At 45.9% G+C, this 13,036-nt stretch overlaps 2 protein-coding genes across 2 annotated transcripts; one reads left to right on the top strand and one right to left on the bottom strand.

The window, feature by feature from the left end:
• The first annotated feature begins 78 nt into the window (after positions 1-78).
• LOC311120813 (ADP-ribosylation factor-like protein 16) lies at positions 79-2,488 on the top strand. Its single transcript, XM_084195387.1, has 4 exons — positions 79-621; positions 734-850; positions 1,427-1,542; positions 1,999-2,488. The coding sequence occupies exons 2-4, from the start codon at positions 803-805 to the stop codon at positions 2,159-2,161; spliced, it is 327 nt and encodes a 108-aa protein (XP_084051513.1). The 5' UTR covers positions 79-621; positions 734-802; the 3' UTR covers positions 2,162-2,488.
• Positions 2,489-3,743: 1,255 nt separating this feature from the next.
• Positions 3,744-12,445, bottom strand: LOC311120812 (epsin-3-like). Its single transcript, XM_084195386.1, has 4 exons — positions 12,255-12,445; positions 8,537-8,710; positions 6,087-6,329; positions 3,744-5,765 (listed from the first exon to the last, which is right to left on the bottom strand). The coding sequence occupies exons 1-4, from the start codon at positions 12,442-12,444 to the stop codon at positions 5,476-5,478; spliced, it is 897 nt and encodes a 298-aa protein (XP_084051512.1). The 5' UTR covers position 12,445; the 3' UTR covers positions 3,744-5,475.
• Between the last annotated feature and the right edge of the window lie 591 nt (positions 12,446-13,036).

The raw sequence follows: 13,036 nt of genomic DNA, 5'->3' as shown, positions 1-13,036 counted from the left end.
ATGAGCGTCGCCATGGTGTCAAAGGAAGCTGGAGAGGCTTGCTAGCTAACTAGTCTCGACAAGTTTGATACGGATGAAGTCTTTGTTGGATTTTACGAAATGTGTTTGCTGCTCGGTGCGACCGGTGTTGGAAAGACGCTGCTCTTGAAACGTTTACAGAATATCCTTTCAAACTAGCCAGCATTGAGATTGATGTAGCAAGCAAGCAAGATAATAAGCTAGCTAGTTAACGTTAGCAATTATGACCATGGCTGCATCTCAATAATGCTGGCTTTCTTTCCTCGTATCCTCTTCTTCCTCTCCTTCATCTGCTTGGAATCTGATGACAGTGTTCCAATACACATCCACCATATTCTTCTTCTCACCTATCCTGTGTTTTAATATCAGTGCAAATGAAGGAGAGGAGACCGGAAGAGGGGGCCACTGTTGACTATTGAGAAGACGCAGCCCATGTCTCACTCCATCATGTATCTTCAGAGGACATTTCCATGCCATCCTGTCTCATAAATTACAACCGCTAACGTCACAGTGTCTATGTAATCACCCTTAACAGACGATTCACAGCTCAATTTGAGAGACGGGACAACTGATTTAGGGGAACCCCCTGTTACTCTACCTACGGTGAGTCCATTCAGTACTCACCACAGTGATTGTTGCGTCAGTCACCATTTGAGGGTGTCTTAAAACAGAAAATGAATATTCTAGACTACTATTATGTCTCCATCTATTACAGGTGGGCACCAACCTGACAGACCTGACTCTGAAGAGGAAGAGGGTGACCGTGAGAGAGCTGGGAGGCTGTATGGGACCTATCTGGCCCAGCTACTATACGGACTGCTCCTCTGTCATCGTGAGTCCAGAACCACATCCATACAGTGTATAAGTCGAGTTAATATATCTACTCTAAAGAAGAAGATGATGACAGGGGGGCAATCTGGTCCAGATACTACCTACACCGAATGCTCCTCTGTTATTGTCCATAGACATTTTATAAATTAAACCTTTTATGTATTCAGGTTTGTCCAATTGAGATCAAATCTCTTCAGCAAGAGAGCCCTGGTCCAAAATAGCAGTAGCATGAGAACCACCTCATGACTCCTATATAGGAAGACATTTCTCTCAATTTGGGAATAATTCATTGTAAGTGCTTGGAATGATCTCAATAATACTTTGTACACATAATACATTGATTGTGAAGTTTAATGCAAAAATAGTAAATATTTCTATATGATTAATAAGCAAAGCTCCTCTGATCAGAAATAGAGATCAACCAGAGGTTTGAATAGGCTAATATCACTGCAATACATGGTAGACCATCAGCCCACTGAACTGGGAGATCATCTGTGCATTCTGCATAATTGCAGGCTTGTCGACTGCAGGCATGAATGATTTAAAATAAAATAATTGTTGTTTGTCCTCTATATAGTTCATGGTGGACTCTGCCAACACCACCCAGATCTCGTCCTCCTGTATCCAGCTCCTGTCTGTCCTCTCTGCTGAACCACTCCACACAGCCTCTGTCCTGGTTATCTTCAACAAGAGGTCTTGTAGTAACACAGACACTACACATTCTCTGGACAAGATCAGTGTATTTTATAGGTGAAACATTCAGAAAGTTCCAGATAGAAATGTAATGAATAGATGTGACATGATCCCCTATTTTCTACATGACAGACAATCAGGTTTATTCAGCACAATACAGTTCTATCTGAATGTTTTGCAACATTGCACCTTACTAGACAGACCCCTGGCTACGAAACAGACGTATCTAATTCCACCCATTATACTCCCACTTTAAATGCTTTTTTCCCAAACAGACAGTTTCTCTCCCTCCCTGCAACGTTCCTGACTGATTCTCCACCCTTCTTCTCAGGATCTCTATTGTACCATGAGTCTAGTAGAGATTAGCTTTATTCACCTCCTTTGCATAAGTGATCAACAGTGCCTCTCCCTCGCTTTGCAAATGTCTAACCCTTTCTCCACCCGCCCTTCCTCCAGGGACCTCCCTTGTACCATGAGTCTCGTAGAGATGATGTCACTGTTCAGGATGGATGACATCATCACCTCTGCCACCCAGCCAATCACAACCCTGGAACTGAGCGCTCGATCCGGCCAGGGGCTCCAGGAGGTGTTGGCCTGGCTGGACTCCACCCCTAACTGACTGACTGACTGACTGACTGATGTCATAGAAGCATCTTCCTTTCAGGAAGCAGTTCCTCATTACTGGTGCTTTCAAGACAACTGGGAAAAATACGAGGTCATATCATGACGTCAGTGATCTTCAGGTCGGAGCACTAGAAAGAGGCCCAAGTTCCCGAGTTGGAATTCTAAGTTGGATGACCGTTCAAAACGATTTTCTCAGTCGGAGCTCGTCCCCCCCCCAGTTTTCACACCAAGAATGATGCCGTCATTCACATGGCATCACGTCTTCTTGAGGAGGCGGGATATTAATGCTCTTACAGCTGGAACATCATCCCTGTATTTATTGCCAACACTCTGTATAGATACTGTATCTACCAGGAGTTGTTTTTCAAAGGCTGAACACTGTTATATCATTTGGTTCAAGAATTTCCAAACGGGGAAATGCATAATCATGTGTGGAGTAGTGTCCTCGATGTAGCCTAACTATACTGGAGTAGTGTCCTCGATGTAGACTAACTATACTGGAGTAGTGTCCTCGATGTAGACTAACTATACTGGAGTAGTGTCCTCGATGTAGCCTAACTGTACTGGAGTAGTGTCCTCGATGTAGCCTTACTATACTGGAGTAGTGTCCTCGATGTAGCCTAACTATACTGGAGTAGTGTCCTCGATGTAGCCTAACTATACTGGAGTAGTGTCCTCGATGTAGCCTAACTATACTGGAGTAGTGTCCTCGATGTAGACTAACTATACTGGAGTAGTGTCCTCGATGTAGCCTAACTATACTGGAGTAGTGTCCTCGATGTAGCCTAACTATACTGGAGTAGTGTCCTCGATGTAGACTAACTATACTGGAGTAGTGTCCTCGATGTAGACTAACTATACTGGAGTAGTGTCCTCGATGTAGCCTTACTAAACTGGAGTAGTGTCCTCGATGTAGCCTTACTAAACTGGAGTAGTGTCCTCGATGTAGCCTTACTAAACTGGAGTAGTGTCCTCGATGTAGCCTTACTATACTGGAGTAGTGTCCTCGATGTAGACTAACTATACTGGAGTAGTGTCCTCGATGTAGACTAACTATACTGGAGTAGTGTCCTCGATGTAGACTAACTATACTGGAGTAGTGTCCTCGATGTAGACTAACTATACTGGAGTAGTGTCCTCGATGTAGCCTTACTATACTGGAGTAGTGTCCTCGATGTAGCCTTACTATACTGGAGTAGTGTCCTCGATGTAGCCTTACTATACTGGAGTAGTGTCCTCGATGTAGCCTTACTATGCTGGATTCATTGATATGGGGAAATGATGGATGACAGTGGAAATACAGTAACTGTTATACAGATGTTTGGCCTCCAGGGGGCAGACAAACATGGTGTACAAAAGTCAACCCTTCAAAGATTGTGTTTTTCTAAGCATTCAATATGTAGAAACATTACATAATAAAATGTTTGATATTACAATCTAGGGCTAGGCCTATATATGCACAGTCATGTATTAACAGATGTAAACCGGTTGAATGGTATCAAAGCAACAAGTCAAGAAATATAATATTGATCATGAAATACAAGCTATAAAAGATGAATGAATGCCAATCCAAGGTGTTGTTATTAGTTAATTATACCCTTATATTTGATGATGACAATCAGTGTTTCACAAGCAATGAGAAGGAAAAAAAATCATGATTTCAATTCAACATTCTTCTAATATGTTGCCTTGCTCATAGGGTCGAATTCTAACTTCCACTGCAATTGAATTTCCACTTCTCCCATTGACATCAATGCAAAATTCAACTTGAAGCGAGAGCGTTAGGATTTACCCCTGTAGTGAATCCTGCAGTTATTCCGGTCCCTTGAAAAGCAGATTTCATTCAGTTATCCCCCAAAGGAATCCCACTCCAGTCCACTATAATGCAATCAAACTACATTAGAATCTTTCTCACCATCAACACTGTTCCATTCCAACAGAAAACCACCATTACACAATAACTCGCTCTGAGTGGGTCTTACTAGGCCTAATGCAACAAAAAGGAAACTTAAAACTGAGTGGTCATTATATGGATGTGGGTTGTCTGGCGTCTCATCACCGGTGTGGCATGTTCTCTGTCCATTCTCAGAAAGCAAGAGTTGCAGTCTGTGCTGGGAAACATACTGAACGTTTGCAGATAGAAATAGATTGAATAGAGCCGACACACTTCCCCTATTCTATCTGGCAGACAATCATATCTGTTCTATATGATACATTTCTATCTGAGCGTTCTGTAACGTTACATCCTCCTGAAAATACTTGTCCGAGTTATCCCCTAGGGCATCATGGGAGACATAATAGGAGAGAAAGAGCCGACCAATGAAAGCAATCCAGAGAGCGGACCAACCAATCAGCATAGAGCAGTGCGGCGGAACAGTGGGCGTCCTGTCCCAGTGCATTGTGGTCCGTCGGTCGGAGCGATAAGCAGGCATATCTGGTGTACAATCAGTTCAGTGCTGGATCAGGAGTAACAGTGAGGAGCCAATCAAACTAAAGTATGCAGCAGAGTGGGCGGGGCATGTGACTAGATAGGAAGCAGTTGGAAAAGCAGTTAACTAACCTGGTCCCAGATCTGTTTGTGTTGTATAGCCAATGACCATAGTTGGAAAGAGGGCACGAACAGATCTGAGAATAGGTTAGTGCTTACATACTCACTCTGTAAAGTATTGCTAAGTACTTTAGCATCAATATGTCTTCACCCACTGCGCTTACTATAGCGAAGGATGAGCTTGAACATAGGCCTGTATGTACAGTATCTGTCATGAGTTAGGATCAGGTTACTATAGACCTAAACAAGTTCTGTTCTCTCTCTTTCTACCTCTCCTTCCTCCTCCATCCCTCCCTTCAGCAGAGAGGAACATCAAGACAGGTTGTGGTGAAAGCGTAGAGCAGATCCTAGCAGAGGCAGCAGTCTAAGGGTTACAGTCCTATAAAGCCCGTAGAAAAACAACAACAAAATAACAACTGAAGGGATTTGAGTTCTGTCTGAATTCCAGTTGTTGAGTCTTGAGGTTAGATTGACAGAATATAACCTGATAAGAGTTCTGTCTATCCCCTCTTTTACATCCAGCAGAGTTAGAAGGCAGACAGACCAACATGCATGTCGGCCGTGCGCAGCGGGTGGCGGTCCTATCAAATCTGACCGCAAAACATCCGCCGTCATTTTCCTATTAATTTCTCGACGATTCCCAAGCGTTGAATCGTCACCGCTCGTGGACACCCAAGCAGGTGATCTACTGCGCATGGCAGACATTGGTGTTGGTCCATCTTCCCTGTTACGGGGTTCTGTCCAGTTCAGCTAGACAGGCATCATAGGAAGGGGTTCTGACTGTGCTGGTCTCCCAGAGACGAGATGGAGGAGAGGGGTAGCAGGGGCTGTGGCAGCCCAGGTATGTCCAGGGCTCCCTGGGTGGGCTGGGTGAGGGAAGAGGGAAGGCTGGCCGGCTGGTGGCTGGAGGGCAGGGGCAGAGAAGCACTGTAGGGCAGGGAGGGAGGACCGGAGGGGGGGACGGGGGACGTGGAGCTGGGACGCATCTGATTCAGAGTGAGACGAGGCTGTTCACTCTGGAACGGGTTGAGGGGAGATGGAGCACTCAGACCTGGAGGGGGGAAGGAGATAGGGGAAGAGAGAGAGAGAGGGGGGAGAGAGACAGAGGGAGAGAGGAGAAAGAGGGGGAGAGAGAGAGAGAGAGAGAGATAGAGAAAGTCAGTAGAAGCACTTTTAACCATTACACATTAAATGTTTCAATACTTTACCTGCACTTGATTATTAAGTTTGCCCAGTAAGCTACGATAGGATCAATGGAATAGTCCCAAAACAGCAAACTTCAAGCTGCAATTGCCCCAGATCTGAGTAAGTGACTGAGTAGCACTTTACTTGTAAATTGGATGGGGTACATGGTATGGTTGGCTGTGTTCACCTGAGAGGAAGGGGTTCTTGGTTTTGGCTGGGGGGTTGGCTGGTATCAGGCTGTCCAGATTGACCAGGGAGGCCCCTGTGGGCCCCAGGAAGGATTCAGGGGTCCGGCAGGTCCGAGGGCTGGGGACCCCCAGACTGTCCCCTAAACGAGACAGATCAAACAGCTCCGGGCTGCCCTCACCCTCACCACGACTGTTCAGGCTGAAATGACCTCCGTCCATCGCCTCGTCAAACAGGTCACCATCTAATGGAGAGTACAAATATATGTTTAAATGTTCAAATATGTTTAGAAATGTATGCTTCTACCCGTACATACAGTGAGGGAAAAAAGTATTTGATCCCCTGCTGATTTTATACGTTTGCCCACTGACAAAGACATAATCAGTCTATAATTTTAATGGTAGGTTTATTTGAACAGTGAGAGACAGAATAACAACAAAAAAATCCAGAAAAAACGCATGTCAAAAATATTATAAATTGATTTGCATTTTAATGAGGGAAATAAGTATTGATCCCTCTGCAAAACATGACTTAGTACTTGGTGGCAAAACCCTTGTTGGCAATCACAGAGGTCAGACATTTCTTGTAGCTGGCCACCAGGTTTGCACACATCTCAGGAGGGATTTTGTCCCACTCCTCTTTGCAGAGCTTCTCCAAGTCATTAAGGTTTTGAGGCTGATCCCTCCACAGATTTTCTATGGGATTAAGGTCTGGAGACTGGCTAGGCCACTCCAGGACCTTAATGTGCTTCTTCTTGAGCCACTCCTTTGTTGCCTTGGCCGTGTTTTGGGTCATTGTCATGCTGGAATACTCATCCACGACCCATTTTCAATGCCCTAGCTGAGGGAAGGAGGTTCTCACCCAAGATTTGACGGTACATGGCCCCGTCCATCATCCCTTTGATGCGGTGAAGTTGTCCTGTCCCCTTAGCAGAAAAACACCCCCAAAGCATAATGTTTCCACCTCCATGTTTGTCGGTGGGGATGGTGTTCTTGGTGTCATAGGCAGCATTCCTCCTCCTCCAAACACGGCGAGTTGAGTTGATGCCAAAGAGCTCGATTTTGGTCTCATCTGACCACAACACTTTCACCCAGTTCTCCTCTGAATCATTCAGATGTTAATTGGCAAACTTCAGACGGGCCTGTATATGTGCTTTCTTGAGCAGGGGGACCTTGCGGATTTCAGTCCATCACGGTGTAGTGTGTTACCAATTGTTTTCTTGATGACTATGGTCCCAGCTGCCTTGAGATCATTGACAAGATCCTCCCGTGTAGTTCTGGGCTGTTTCCTCACTGTTCTCATGATCATTGCAACTCCACGTGGTGAGATCTTGCATGGAGCCCCAGGCCGAGGGAGATTGACAGTTCTTTTGTGTTTCTTCCATTTGCGAATAATCGCACCAACTGTTGTCACCTTCTCACCAAGCTGCTTGGCGATGGTCTTGTAACCCATTCCAGCCTTGTGTAGGTCTACAATCTTGTCCCTGACATCCTTGGAGAGCTCTTTGGTCTTGGCCATGGTGGAGAGTTTGTAATCTGATTGATTGATTGCTTCTGTGGACAGGTGTCTTTTATACAGGTAACAAACTGAGATTAGGAGCACTCCCTTTAAGAGTGTGCTCCTAATCTCAGCTCGTTACCTGTATTAAAGACACCTGGGTGCCAGAAATCTTTCTGATTGAGAGGGGGTCAAATACTTATTTCCCTCATTAAAATGCAAATCAATGTATAACATTTTTGACATGCGTTTTTCTGGATTTTGTTGTTGTTATTCTGTCTCTCACTGTTCAAATAAACCTACCATTAAAATTATAGACTGATCATTTCTTTGTCAGTGGGCAAACATACAAAATCAGCAGGGGATCAAATACTTTTCTCCCTCACTGTATGTTACATGTTGTTACATGATACATAGAAATGTGTTAAACAAAAGGTAGCAGGTGTGTGTGTATGTGTCTCTGTGTGTGTGTGTGTATGTGTCTCTGTGTGTGTGTGTGTGTCTCTGTGCGTGTGTGTGTCTCTGTGTGTGTGTGTGTCTCTGTGTGTGTGTCTGTGTGTGTGTGTGTCTCTGTGTGTGTGTCTCTGTGTGTGTGTCTCTGTGTGTGTCTCTGTGTCTCTGTGTGTTTGTCTCTGTGCGTGTGTCTCTGTGTGTGTGTCTCTGTGTGTGTGTCTCTGTGTGTCTGTGTGTTTGTCTCTGTGCGTGTGTCTCTGTGTGTGTGTGTGTGTCTCTGTGTCTCTGTGTGTGTGTCTCTGTGTGTGTGTCTCTGTGTGTGTCTCTGTGTCTCTGTGTGTGTGTCTCTGTGTGTGTGTCTCTGTGTCTCTGTGTCTCTGTGTGTGTGTCTCTGTGCGTGTGTCTCTGTGTGTGTGTGTCTCTGTGTGTTTGTCTCTGTGTGTGTGTCTCTGTGTGTGTGTGTGCGTGTTTAGCCATAGGGAGCCACAGATAGCCAGTCACCTGTAGGGCTGCCAGTTCGAAGAGCAGCTGGGACAGAGAATGGGTCTGCTACCCCCGGGTTCTCCCAGGGGTCCGGAGGGGACCGGCTACGCTCCCAAAGAGGGGCGGAGCTACTGGAGATGGGAGGAACCATCCAGGTAGACTCTATCACAGGGGGAGTGGAGCGAGCCTCCACTGCAGTAACAGGACAGGGTAAGGATTTACATTATTACACGTCTATAAGCAGATCATAAACATTCCATTAGAGTTACACAAAGCTTTATTAACATTGTTATTATTTGCAAACTGTTCCACAGTTTTCTTTTATATGAGGGTGTGTATTGGTAAGAGAATAACTACCAGAGCCTGGAACACATTATGTAATCAATTGATTTGGGCTATTGGCCTACAGCACAGTATGAGTGGTGAGCAGAGAGAGAGATAATGTTATTGGCCTACAGTACAGTATGAGTGGTGAGCAGAGAGAGAGATAATGTTATTGGCCTACAGTACAGTATGAGTGGTGAGCAGAGAGAGAGATAATGTTATTGGCCTACAGTACAGTATGAGTGGTGAGCAGAGAGAGAGATAATGTTATTGGCCTACAGTACAGTATGAGTGGTGAGCAGAGAGAGAGATAATGTTATTGGCCTACAGTACAGTATGAGTGGTGAGCAGAGAGAGAGATAATGTTATTGGCCTACAGTACAGTATGAGTGGTGAGCAGAGAGAGAGATAATGTTATTGACCTACAGTACAGTATGAGTGGTGAGCAGAGAGAGAGATAATGTTATTGGCCGACAGTACAGTATGAGAGGTGAGCAGAGAGAGAGATAATGTTATTGGCCTACAGTACAGTATGAGTGGTGAGCAGAGAGAGAGATAATGTTATTGGCCTACAGTACAGTATGAGTGGTGAGCAGAGAGAGAGATAATGTTATTGGCCTACAGTACAGTATGAGTGGTGAGCAGAGAGAGAGATAATGTTATTGGCCTACAGTACAGTATGAGTGGTGAGCAGAGAGAGAGATAATGTTATTGGCCTACAGTACAGTATGAGTGGTGAGCAGAGAGAGAGATAATGTTATTGGCCTACAGTACCGTATGAGTGGTGAGCAGAGAGAGAGATAATGTTATTGGCCTACAGTACAGTATGAGTGGTGAGCAGAGAGAGAGATAATGTTATTGGCCTACAGTACAGTATGAGTGGTGAGCAGAGAGAGAGATAATGTTATTGTCCTACAGTACAGTATGAGTGGTGAGCAGAGAGAGAGATAATGTTATTGGCCTACAGTACCGTATGAGTGGTGAGCAGAGAGAGAGATAATGTTATTGGCCTACAGTACAGTATGAGTGGTGAGCAGAGAGAGAGATAATGTTATTGGCCTACAGTACCGTATGAGTGGTGAGCAGAGAGAGAGATAATGTTATTGGCCTACAGTACAGTATGAGTGGTGAGCAGAGAGAGAGATAATGTTATTGACCTACAGTACAGTATGAGTGGTGAGCAGAGAGAGAGATAATGTTATTGGCCTACAGTACAGTATGAGTGGTGAGCAGAGAGAGAGATAATGTTATTGGCCTACAGTACAGTATGAGTGGTGAGCAGAGAGAGAGATAATGTTATTGGCCTACAGTACAGTATGAGTGGTGAGCAGAGAGAGAGATAATGTTATTGGCCTACAGTACAGTATGAGTGGTGAGCAGAGAGAGAGATAATGCTGGAAGGCAGACAGTACAGTATGAGTGGTGAGCAGAGAGAGAGATAATGCTGGAAGGCAGACAGTACAGTATGAGTGGTGAGCAGAGAGAGAGATAATGCTGGAAGGCAGACAGTAAAGTATGAGTGGTGAGCAGAGAGATAGCGAGAGAGAGATAATGCTGGGATAATGCTGGAGGGCAGACAGTAGACTGTAACTGTATTAATGAGTCAGTGCTGACTGAGGACAGACAGTAGACTGTAACTGTATTAATGAGTCAGTGCTGACTGAGGGCAGACAGTAGACTGTAACTGTATTAATGAGTCAGTGCTGACTGAGGGCAGACAGTAGACTGTAACTGTATTAATGAGTCAGTGCTGACTGAGGACAGACAGTAGACTGTAACTGTATTAATGAGTCAGTGCTGACTGAGGGCAGACAGTAGACTGTAACTGTATTAATGAGTCAGTGCTGACTGAGGGCAGACAGTAGACTGTAACTGTATTAATGAGTCAGTGCTGACTGAGGGCAGACAGTAGACTGTAACTGTATTAATGAGTCAGTGCTAATTGAGGGCAGACAGTAGACTGTAACTGTATTAATGAGTCAGTGCTGACTGAGGGCAGACAGTAGACTGTAACTGTATTAATGAGTCAGTGCTGACTGAGGGCAGACAGTAGACTGTAACTGTATTAATGAGTCAGTGCTGACTGAGGGCAGACAGTAGACTGTAACTGTATTAATGAGTCAGTGCTGACTGAGGGCAGACAGTAGACTGTAACTGTATTAATGAGTCAGTGCTGACTGAGGACATAAAGTAGACTGTAACTGCATTAATGAGTCAGTGCTGACTGAGGACAGACAGTAGACTGTAACTGTATTAATGAGTCAGTGCTGACTGAGGGCAGACAGTAGACTGTAACTGCATTAATGAGTCAGTGCTGACTGAGGACAGACAGTAGACTGTAACTGTATTAATGAGTCAGTGCTGACTGAGGGCAGACAGTAGACTGTAACTGTATTAATGAGTCAGTGCTGACTGAGGGCAGACAGTAGACTGTAACTGTATTAATGAGTCAGTGCTGACTGAGGACAGACAGTAGACTGTAACTGTATTAATGAGTCAGTGCTGACTGAGGGCAGACAGTAGACTGTAACTGTATTAATGAGTCAGTGCTGACTGAGGGCAGACAGTAGACTGTAACTGTATTAATGAGTCAGTGCTGACTGAGGACAGACAGTAGACTGTAACTGTATTAATGAGTCAGTGCTGACTGAGGACAGGAAGTGCAGTATAATGAGGATACAGTCCCAATTCACTCTATCCCTTCCCCCTGGTCCTATCCCTTCCCCCTGGCCCTATCCCTTCCCCCTGGCCCTATCCCTTCCCCCTGGCCCTATCCCTTCCCCCTGGCCCTATCCCTTCCCCCTGGTCCTATCCCTTCCCCCTGGTCCTATCCCTTCCCCCTGACCCTATCCCTTCCCCCTGGTCCTATCCCTTCCCCCTGACCCTATCCCTTCCCCCTGGCCCTATCCCTTCCCCCTGGTCCTATCCCTTCCCCCTGACCCTATCCCTTCCCCCTGGTCCTATCCCTTCCCCCTGACCCTATCCCTTCCCCCTGGCCCTATCCCTTCCCCCTGGCCCTATCCCTTCCCCCTGGCCCTATCCCTTCCCCCTGGTCCTATCCCTTCCCCCTGGTCCTATCCCTTCCCCCTGACCCTATCCCTTCCCCCTGGCCCTATCCCTTCCCCCTGGCCCTATCCCTTCCCCCTGGCCCTATCCCTTCCCCCTGGCCCTATCCCTTCCCCCTGGCCCTATCCCTTCCCCCTGACCCTATCCCTTCCCCCTGGCCCTATCCCTTCCCCCTGACCCTATCCCTTACCCCTGGTCCTGTCCCTTCCCCTGGTCCTAACTACACTGTGTATACATATCCAGACCAATACGGGGAAGGGGTAGGGCCAAGGTTGAAGGGTTAGGGAGTGAATTGGGACCGGCTGTTAAGAGTTTGAGCTCTTTAGAGGCTTGGAGCAGCTCTTACCCAGTGAGTCCCAGGGGTCGGAGGCTGCCCCAGCCCCAGGCAGGTGACCAGCCCCAGCAGCAGCCTGGGCCTGGGGGAGGGGGTGGTGGAGAGGGGTGCGGATGTTCCCCCCTGGCAGGTCCCAGGGGTTGGCGCTAGTACTAGGAGGCACCTCAGACGACACAGCAAACACCTCCACCAGGTCCATCATGGCAGACTATCCACAGAGAAAGAAGAAACAGGTTCTAATCATTAAATAGGTAAGTCTTGTCGGAGTCAGAGCGGCCCATAGAGCAGGAGCCTGTGTCCTGTTTCTGTAGCGTGAGGCAGCGTGATGTACAAATACACCCCCTGGACAGGACGCTAGTCTGTTGCAGGGCCTTATAGTTATAGTCATAGGAGTTATAGGATAGGTGGATAGTCATAGGAGTTATAGGATAGGTGGATAGTCATAGGAGTTATAGGATAGGTGGATAGTCATAGGAGTTATAGGATAGGTGGATAGTCATAGGAGTTATAAGATAGTCATATGAGTTAGGATAGTCATAGGAGTTATAGGATAGGAGGATAGTCATATGAGTTATAGGATAGTCATAGGAGTTATAGGATAGTCGTAGGAGTTATAGGATAGGTGGATAGTTAGAGGATAGGTGGATAGTCATATGAGTTATAGGATAGTCATAGGAGAATAGTCAGGAGTTATAGGATAGTCATATGAGTTAGGATAGGTGGATAGTCATAAAAGTTATAGGATAGTCATAGGAGTTATAGGATAGTCATATGAGTTAGGATAGTCATAGGAG

Source organism: Coregonus lavaretus, assembly GCF_964263955.1.
Source record: "Coregonus lavaretus genome assembly, contig: HAP1_SCAFFOLD_4404, whole genome shotgun sequence".
NCBI classification, from domain to species: Eukaryota; Metazoa; Chordata; class Actinopteri; order Salmoniformes; family Salmonidae; genus Coregonus; species Coregonus lavaretus.
This window is presented reverse-complemented; position numbering and strand designations above follow the sequence as displayed.

Bases quoted from the DNA above. Each gene is read 5' to 3' on its own strand.
- LOC311120812 (XM_084195386.1), bottom strand. From the start codon at position 12,444: ATGATGGACCTGGTGGAGGTGTTTGCTGTGTCGTCTGAGGTGCCTCCT. The intron at 8,711-12,254 runs GTAAGAGCTGCT...CTGTTACTGCAG, and splicing joins CGACCCCTGGGACTCACTGG to TGGAGGCTCGCTCCACTCCC. The intron at 6,330-8,536 runs GTGACTGGCTAT...ACTCTCCATTAG, and splicing joins TCGAACTGGCAGCCCTACAG to ATGGTGACCTGTTTGACGAG.
- LOC311120813 (XM_084195387.1), top strand. From the start codon at position 803: ATGGGACCTATCTGGCCCAGCTACTATACGGACTGCTCCTCTGTCATC. The intron at 851-1,426 runs GTGAGTCCAGAA...TCCTCTATATAG, and splicing joins CGGACTGCTCCTCTGTCATC to TTCATGGTGGACTCTGCCAA. The intron at 1,543-1,998 runs GTCTTGTAGTAA...CCCTTCCTCCAG, and splicing joins CTGGTTATCTTCAACAAGAG to GGACCTCCCTTGTACCATGA.